The sequence below is a fragment of the Clytia hemisphaerica genome, unplaced genomic scaffold, assembly GCF_902728285.1.
Source record: "Clytia hemisphaerica strain Z4C2 unplaced genomic scaffold, Clytia hemisphaerica genome assembly, whole genome shotgun sequence".
NCBI classification, from domain to species: domain Eukaryota; kingdom Metazoa; phylum Cnidaria; class Hydrozoa; order Leptothecata; family Clytiidae; genus Clytia; species Clytia hemisphaerica.
The window spans coordinates 537,181-546,666 of NW_027103851.1; the positions used below are offsets into that span (position 1 = coordinate 537,181).

The 9,486-nt window shown below is 34.1% G+C and overlaps 1 protein-coding gene across 1 annotated transcript; it reads left to right on the plus strand.

The window, feature by feature from the left end:
• The first annotated feature begins 246 nt into the window (after nucleotides 1-246).
• On the plus strand, nucleotides 247-7,896 carry LOC136807680 (inorganic pyrophosphatase-like). Its single transcript, XM_067064277.1, has 10 exons — nucleotides 247-462; nucleotides 2,566-2,624; nucleotides 3,129-3,185; nucleotides 3,740-3,859; nucleotides 4,337-4,423; nucleotides 4,725-4,851; nucleotides 5,425-5,465; nucleotides 5,713-5,888; nucleotides 7,207-7,276; nucleotides 7,542-7,896. The coding sequence occupies exons 1-10, from the start codon at nucleotides 273-275 to the stop codon at nucleotides 7,620-7,622; spliced, it is 1,008 nt and encodes a 335-aa protein (XP_066920378.1). The 5' UTR covers nucleotides 247-272; the 3' UTR covers nucleotides 7,623-7,896.
• The last annotated feature ends 1,590 nt before the right edge of the window (nucleotides 7,897-9,486 follow it).

The window sequence follows — 9,486 nt, forward strand, 5'->3', positions numbered from 1 at the left end:
GTCAGACCGGACCAAAAGTTTTTTCCCAGTCTTCAAAAAGATGAAGAAAAGCTGCTGGATGACCTGGGTTTAACAGGCAGAAAGCGATCTTACGCCAGATCAGAGATGGGATAGAATAGAATCTGTTCAAGTCAGTCCAACCTATTTTATTTAACTAGCCCGCGATCGTTTTTCAAATACAGCCTAGAATAATGGTTACACTTACAAAGGAAAGTTATCCTTTGACCTTTTGAAGCCGTAAGGATGGTAAAGGTGAACACAGTGTAAACAAGATGCTCGGATGCGGGAAGCGGGTAATGGGAAGGCTATTTCCTCTCTCTTCCCTATCGATTGCCACGTGCTACCTCGTGTCCACACCTACCAGTAACATCATTCCTTTAGTTAGAAACATTTGCAGAAGAATGTCCTACCAATTTCAAGAATTCGGAACACCATTCACTGACAACTACCGTGTCTTCTTTCGTAAGCAATTCCTCTTTATATATTCATATTTTTATCCCCTCTCTTTTTCTTCTTGTTCTTTGCTTTTTCATCACCAGACTCAAACGAACGGACAGTCAGGCACATCCTGGCAAATGAACAGGATATTTTTCACTTGTAATTGGTGGCAAATGCAAGGGGTCGAAAACAAAAGTGATGTAAAGTGTCGATTCCGTTCGATTGAGATCGTCTCGATTGAGCCGAGAACGCTCCCCGAATTCCTGCGCGGATGAAAAACTTCAATCTGTCAATCATTTTCTCTAGCGAAGAGTACGCGAAGCGATTCTAGCTTTACGATAGTGCCGCGGGTCATCAATGGATACCTTAAGTGGATAAATTTTGGCGTGGATTTAATTTGGCGATTTGCCAAAACACGATTTTTGGCGGGGATTTAAGTTTTAATTTTTCACATAATTCTTTTTTTGTTAAATTTGGCGGGGATTTAATTTGGTGAATTGCCGAATTTGGAAATTTTGGCAAGGATTTAATTTGGCGAATTTTGGCAAACAACTAAAGCTAAAAGTGGCTGCAAGAAGAAGTAGTGAGATAGCGAAGTAGCGAGATATGACTGAAGCTGAAAGACACCACCACAAGGATTTATAATAGTATGTAGTAAGCGAGAGGCTAAGATGTGATAATGTAGACCTGAAAGACTTGTGATTTGATGAAGTTAATAAGATATAAAATATACATTTAAATTTTTATATAATATATAAATATGATTACTTAAAATTAAATATTATGATTCAGTATTATGTTTAATATAAGCTAAAAAGAAAGGAGAAACATTAATAGTAAATAAATAACTTTTGCCAAGAAACTGATTTTTGTCCCGCCTTTGCTTGAGTGCAGCATAGGGTACAAAGTCCAAACATACGTTTCCCGTAATTTTTGTGTGAAGAGTTAGGTCTACATGACTGTTTGGTTTGAAAAATTGAGTTTCAACGTACTTGCCACTGTTTGGTTCGAAAAATTGAGTTAGTTTCAATGAATATACTGAGTATTTATTTTGGGCATTTGTTGGGCAACATGAAATAAACATCCTAAATAGGTGTTTCGAAAACTACTTAGACTCACTGCAATAGACCAATTTCATTTTCCTTCCAGGCATTTTTAAACGTCATTTCTCTGCCTTTGAAGTTGCATGTGAACTATTAAAATAAAAATAGCCTGGCATTGACAAAAAGCAACCATGCGTGTTTCAAAAGGCAAAACAATGGAAATGCGCCAATCCGTTCAGCTGACCAAAATGACACAAATGACAAAATGACCTGTCAAGATTTTTTGATATCTTTTTGATTGGTAAAGCAATTAATCTCAAATAATCTTGACAGGAATACGCTTTTCATATAGCCAAATTAGCTTTTTTACCAAAAAAATTATATAAAAGTCCATTTTCAGCCATTTTCCACTGTTTGCATAGGGTAAGAACACAAAATACAGAATCGATTTTAGCAGAATTTGTTTGAAAAATGACCCTACAAGATTTGACTATCTTTTTATTTCATGAAGCAATTACTTTCAAATGAAAAATATATTAACAATGAATGGGTAAGCTTTCTAGAAATCTTTACATGAATAGCATAGCTTTTACCAAATAATAGCACTTTAGAATCAGTCAAAAACCAGCTTTTTTTTCAATTTCCATCGAGTTACAGGAATTTGTTCCTTTTTTGTTTTGCTGAAATTTTCAAGAGAGGTGGCCAACACAGTTCCCTCGCTCTTGTCAAGGCAACGTGGGAAGGGGGTAACAGAATTAAAATTTCTAAGTAAAATCTTAAATATCACCCAAAAAAGTGCCTTTTTTTGCCAATTGTTACTTTTAATGAATAGTCCCAGCCTTCAGCCATCTTTAGTAAACCTTCCTATACTTCTTGTCCTTCAGAAAAACCAAAAATATTGGCCTTAGGTTTACTTTCAGTTCCAGTAGTTATTAGTACATCCTATTTCTGTTGTTTTTGTGCGGGTTTTCAATAGAGATGTCGCGTGACTCAAATCCAATTTCTTTACATGACTCCAATCCCGTGTCTTATTGGACTAGAGAAGTCGTCCTTTGTTCTTAATTCTTGTTGAACTGTTTTGTAGGTAATGAAAATGGAATCATTTCTCCATTCCACGACATTCCTCTTATGGCTGACGAAAAGGTGAGCTTTCCACTCTGTTATATTCACCCCTCCGCAAAATTTTATTTGGAAATTTAATTTCAATTATTCCCCATTCTGAAGGAAAATCTTCTTACATAAAAATGCTGCTTTAAATGCTAACTCCTTCTTGGCAATAGCAAACCAAAGAACCCCTTACAAAATTCAAGAGCCTCTTAGAAAACCCTTTGAAATGGGAATACCTCAAACCAGTAGCAGAAACTATGAATTTACCTTTAAAATACCATAGAATCCAGACAAAGGCTAATGTAGTTCAGGTTCCTAATACAGTAAACAGGAAAGTTTGGTTGGAATATGTTCAAGTCTTATTAATAGGTTGACCTAGTAGTGAGGATCCTTTTATTATATGATTCTGAAAAATCTCCAACTTATTTTTCAAACAAGATTTCTAAACAATTCAATTCAATTTTTATTTAGTGTAGGCAGACTAAAGGTACTGTGTATGCACTGATTGTTTTATTAACTTGAATATTTTCTTTATAATAGAATGGAGTATATAATATGGTTGTGGAAATTCCCAAATGGACAAATGCAAAAATGGAGGTGAGAAAGTGGCAGTGCGACAATAAGTTTTAGCTCATTGTTCCATTTTGGGACACTATAACAGCCACAAACATAAAAATGACAAGGCAATTGTATAATCTTATTTCTTTTATTGTTTTAAAATAGAAAAACATATATTGAATGAATAAAAAGAGAAATAAGAACATCTCTCAACATTTTATAAGGCATTTATGCTCGTTGCTCAATATTTCAGCTTTTTTTAATTTTCAAATTTCCAGTTTTCAATGGATGACTCCCTGGATTTCTACAAAAATGACCTCATGAAATCAAGCCAATTATTGAGATCAACAAAAAGTGATCTCAATAAACCCTGGTATTGTAACACCCCGATATAATTCTCTTCTGGAAATTTCACTTTGAATGTCTGCTAGAAGAAGGAACTTTTTCCAAAAAAATTAGAGATATATTGTTTCTTTAAGTTGTTTTCCTAAAAGAACTTGTAAAATGAAGTATTGGCATTAGCCATTGTATTCTCAAACAAGGTATTTAATTATATCATAGAGTTAAATAACTGACTCTGATTAACTATTTAGATTTCTACAAAAGACTTTATGAATCCAATTAAGCAAGATGTCAAAAAAGGAAAGATGAGGTTTGTCAAGAACAGCTTCCCATACAAAGGTTACATGTGGAATTATGGTGCTATTCCCCAGGTATGCATCATCACGAAATGTTAGTGCTCCATTTTTACAGTCCTCTTATGTAAGGGTTGCCATTTTTGCAGATAATGTCTGGAAAGCTTAGTTATTGAATTTGTTATGTGCATGTCCCATAAAAGATATTATAGTTATTCAACACTTCAACAACATCCGTTTTAAACAATTGGAGTAAATTAATTTTAATGTATCTTGAGCGTAAGTCAGAAATAAAATTTGAATTTTTCTTGCACAATTAAAAAAATATTTTGTCAGTAATTAAAATTTTCGTGTTTTTGACAAACTTTCTGGAAAGATTTGTCTTTTTTAAATAAAATATCTGGAAATCTCTTGGAATTTGGAATTTTCCTACCCGTAGCAACCTAATTGTTGTCTTAAGTATATATTTACAGCAATGTTAAATGATCTGACAACTATTTTCTAATAAGTGTTTTACAATGTGAAAATCAACTACGAATTTCTCTACACATGCAGACCTGGGAAGACCCAAACATCACTGATGAACACACTGGTCAAAAAGGTGACGGTGACCCAATTGATGTTTGTGAGATTGGATACAAGGTAATTACAACTTAAAGTATATACAGTGAAAATTATTTGATCAAACTAATTTTTTATCAAGTTCAACATTCTGCTAATTCAGAACCACCCTTATTCATTTGTTGTATTTTTTTGTGACAAACTTTTTTGCTTTTTATTTTTCTGAAAGAATATTATGTTTTTGTTTTCAATCGGCGTTACGTTAAAAACGCTTTCTTTTTTCATGCATGGTCAGAAATAATTTAAATATGCCTTGGCACACTTGTTAGAAATATTTTCCACTGGATGTATTAATATTAAAAGTGGTCCCATCCTTCTGTAGGTAGGAACACGTGGCGAGATCAAACAAGTAAAAGTTCTTGGAGTCATGGCTTTGATTGACGAAGGAGAAACAGATTGGAAAGTCATTGCTATTGATGTCAACGATCCTTTGGCCGAAAAATTGAACGGTATATTCATCTTTAAGAATCTTAACCGTATTTTCAGATTATACTTACAAAGTTATTTTCACAATCACACTATCCTGTTCTCATTGTCCTTCCCTTTCCCTTTTAAAAAGGGGGATTTTTTTCAAGAAAAATGGTAAGGGGTGGGAAAAATCCTTTTCAAAAATCCAGAGGGGGAGAGAAGAATGCTTCTTTATTCTCTTGTCACAAGAAATAGTTAACAATTCAAGTTGTTACTTTAATCGGATTGAATTTTGCGAGCGAAAAAAATCGCGAAATTTTCTGGATTTAGATTCGCGAGTCAAAGTTTTGAAAAGTTTCGCGTGGATTTAATTTCGCGAATAAGCCTGAAAACAGCTAAAGAAACCGTTTACAAGCAGCAAAACATATTATAAATTTTCAGGGAGATTTATTTCAATACCCATTTTGCGCCAATAGTGTAGATTGTGACTAAGTTCGTCCTGTCGATTGAATTTGTTATAGTGTTTTAAGTTTTGATTATTTTAAATAAAGTTACAACTTTATTAGTTGTTTTGACTGTCTTTCTAAACTGTTCTTTTTGTTGTTTCATTTCAGATATTGGTGACGTCAAAAATGCCATGCCAGGGCTTTTGGAGGTATGTACACCCTTTATTGTACGCCTTTTGAACAAGGGGTGTTGTTTTTTCAGATAATTATATAATAAAAAATCACAACTTTTTTGAGCGTTTTTCAACTGTGCCAGTTAAAGTTTTTTTTCTCAAATTTCTGCAAAGTTTTAAGGATCTGCTAATTCAGTTCAAAAACTTTCAAGAATTCCTAATTTTTTAAATGGAAAAATTAACATTTACCACACTTCTGTATATACGTTTTATTTTCTTTCAGGCAACATACGATTGGTTTAGACATTACAAAATGCCAGCAGGTTCACCTGCCAACGAATTTGCTTTCAACGGGGAAGCTAAAGATAAAGCCTTCACTGTCGGTGTTCTAAACGAGCTTCATGAACAATGGAAGAAATTAATCATGAAAAATGTTGAAAATAACAAAAATCTCGCCTGGTGAGCTATCTACCTTTCTTCTAACGGAAGGCTTTAAAATCTTTCTTTTTGAAAATGGGCTGTTTGGGCTTTCCTTATTAAAGGATTTTGGTATTTTTACTAATACACTGTTGGAATCAGCTCTCTTGGGAATTGGTAAAGATGCTAGAGAGGGCCCTTGTTGGACCTACCCCGGTGGAGGTCCTATAAATTAACCTTTGTCCGTTCGTTCGTTCGTTCGTTTGTTATTAGCGTTCCTCATAATTGGCTCGTTAGTTTTTTCTGATTTTTTGCACAAAGATGCATAACTATAAACCCTCGAATGTGACAGAGCCCGATTTTCAAAAAAAAAAAATTTTGGGCAAATTTGGGCCAAAAAACGGCTAAAAAACGGGTTTTTTGGACTTTGTGAAAAATTAGGTCGTTAATTTTTTCTGATTTTTTGCATGGAAGTAGGGTACCATCGTAGGTAAAAGATGGCTTAAGCAGATTTTTGCAAAAAAATTTTGTTGGCTCAAAAAACGCATGTTTATCTATAAGAATCACTATTAATAAGCATACATCAATGTTCTTAGTCAAATTACTCAATTTTTTTATGAGATAGATGTTTTTTTTTGCTCAGGAGGGCTTACTTTTAACAAAAATGTGTGTTTTTAGACATGAAATTTTGGTTTGTTGCTTGGCGTGTTTTTATAGGAAATAGGCCAAATTCGATATTCTTTTATAAGCACATTATCAATTTACTTAGGTATAGCTCTTCTCGAGATTGGCTGTTTCATTCTTTTATGATTTTTTAGCAACGATGCCATAACTATAAACCCTCGAATGTGACGGAGCCCGATTTTCGAAAAAACAAATTTAGGGGTAAATTTCAGCTAAAAAACGGCTAAAAAAAAGGGTTTTTTGGACTTTGTGAAATATTGGATCATTGTTTTTTCTGACTTTTTGCATGAAAGTAGGTAAAAGATGGCTCAAGCAGATTTTTGTAAAAAAAAGAATTTTCAGCTCAAAAAACGCATCTTTATCTATAAGAATCACTATTAATAAGCATACATCAACGTTCTTGAAATTACTGAATTTTTTGATGAGATATGTTTTTTTGCTCTCGAAGTCTTGAATATGAAAGAATATTTCAAGAGCATGAAATTTTGGTTTCTAAACGTTTTTTTATAAGAAACAAACGACTAATTTTAATAGATCGTCACTATTTGTGTTCTGAATGATTGTTACATGGTCACGCTTATGTAGATATCAATTATATATGTGTTAAATGCATAACCAGGTAGGTCCATAAAAGTATCACTTGTTTAACACTATTATTATGTTGTTGTTTTTTTAGTGAAAATGTCGCTGTAGCTGATTCACCATACAAAGTCACCTCCGATAAAGCTAATGTTGCCGTTGAAGGGGTGAGTGGATCAATCGATATCTTTGAACATATTCGAAAAAAAATCTATAAATATGCAGAAATAAGCTCATTTATAAAATTCTTGTGATTATTTAGACATAAATAGATGCCGTGTTCAGGTCGTTTCAGGTGGTCAACAACTCATTGAAATTTGATCAAAACAAAAACATTACTTATACTTTGAACTTACGAAACTAAAAATAATTATTATTTTATGAACACCATAACCATAATAACACCATTTTCTTGCCTTTCTCCCATCTCAGCAACCCGAACTCACAAAGCCAGCTGATCGCCCTGCTGACGTCGACATGATGTATTATCTAACTGCAGAGCAGAAGAAATGAATCGTTTGACGTGGGAAGAAAACTAATTTATTAGGTGATGGTGAAGTTGGGTTTCATAAACCTCTACACTCTTAAAAGGGTTTCAGCTCTACCTGGCTGTTACACTGTGTGTATGTGGCCTGTTTTAAAAAACGGCAAAGCATTGGGATTTTCTTATTTTTGTTATTGTTCCTGGTTGTAGAAGAATTTTTACAATAAGTACTTTTTTATTTGTCTACGATTTTCTAAAATGATAATAATTTATACAAACAATCAAAAAATCAAAAAATTCTAATAGTGAAAATTTATATTCCTTAATTTGATAAAGGTTTACAAATCTGATATCCAGGGATCGTTGAAAAGAACGTTCGCTTAGTAAAGAAGATACTGGGAAAAGTTTTTTAATTTGCTGCCCTAGTTATGTGACATCTTTAGTTGGTCAGCCTAAGCTGAGCATTCAAATAGGTAAAATTTTCTTCCAGTTCCTCCATCATCATCATAAGACGGCAAAAAAAAATCCGGTTTTCCGATCTCACTTTGATTTCTAAACTTTCTTCCGATCGGGTTAACTTTTTGGGTACTTTTAGCGTGCGTTGTTTTTACAGATCATAATGTAGTTTCAAGATGGCGGCTCAAGCGATAGTCAGATGTGATAAGTCAGAGTTGTACCAAAGTATTTCCAGTGTAAATCTGTTGCAAGCTTCAACATTTATTTTTTTAACTCGGCAAATCAAACACATGATTTTCATCAAGGGGATTCTTTTTCTACATCCTTTGAAGGTTTAAAGCCGTTTGCTCAAGTTTTTGTTTATGTTGAATTTTCTGATGCTTTTTATTGCTGCTTTTTAATAGTTTTTGTAATAAAAACCTTTTTCTTGTTTGCCTCTAGGGGGATTGATGGTGTTATAATGTTATTGGAATTTGATAAAGTTTACAAAAGTACAGCTACTGTATAAATTTGATATAAAGACTGGATGCAATCGTGCTTTTTTGGACTTGGACGTGTTTGTGATAAAGGCGAATCGCAAAAAACTGTTTGGTTCCCGTCATTTCTACTTTAAAAAGTGGGAGTCGTTTAGCCGGTCAGTCGAAAATATTTTTCTGTTAAGAAGCAGCTATACATCTTGTTGAAAGGGAATTCGTGTGGACTGATCCGGATTTTAAAATTGAGAAATCGTGGATAAACTGGTGTTTTCGGTTTACTCTCCATTAGCATGCGGGTCTTCATAGACAAATGGTCTTTGGAATTTGATCATTTATATTAATATTAATATATACAGTTCTTGTTGAAATTGATCAGACTATTTTTCACGCAGTTCCGGACGCAGATTGTGTTTTTCTAACCTTTTCTAACCTTGGCGCACATTTTGACTGAATGATGGAATGGGCTCTTCCAGAAAAAATCCTTTCATGGGGGGTGGAGGATGAATTGTCCAGGGGTATTGGAAAAATACCAAAAAATTGCAATGTCCAGGGGGTAAATTCCAATGTCCAGGGGTAATTTTCTGTGTCCACGGGGTTGAACTGATGTTTGTCCAGGGGTATAACCCGTGTCCAGGGGGTTAAAAATCAAAATGTCCAGGGGCAATTCATGAAAAAAATAATATATCCTCCACCCCCCATGAACGGATTTTTTCTGGAGGAGCCCAATGGAATGAATGGCGATAACAGTTTATAGATATCTCTTATCAGACTTGCAGAAAGCGGGCTGCCGTCAAGTTACACAACTTGCACACTCTCGTCACAACTTGCACAGCCATAACAAATAGATCAATCTGGTCTTCATTTAACATTGTTTTAAAGTTTAAAAAACACTGCCAGTGCTTGGCACAGAAGAGAGGACTCCCAGTTGAAATTAATTGCTACACCGCTGCCCTGTTGAATT

Coding starts and splice junctions, on each gene's coding strand:
- LOC136807680 (XM_067064277.1), top strand. CDS start 273: ATGCTCGGATGCGGGAAGCGGGTAATGGGAAGGCTATTTCCTCTCTCT. Junction 4,852..5,424: donor TTTGGCCGAAAAATTGAACG/GTATATTCATCT, acceptor GTTTCATTTCAG/ATATTGGTGACGTCAAAAAT. Junction 5,889..7,206: donor AATAACAAAAATCTCGCCTG/GTGAGCTATCTA, acceptor TTGTTTTTTTAG/TGAAAATGTCGCTGTAGCTG.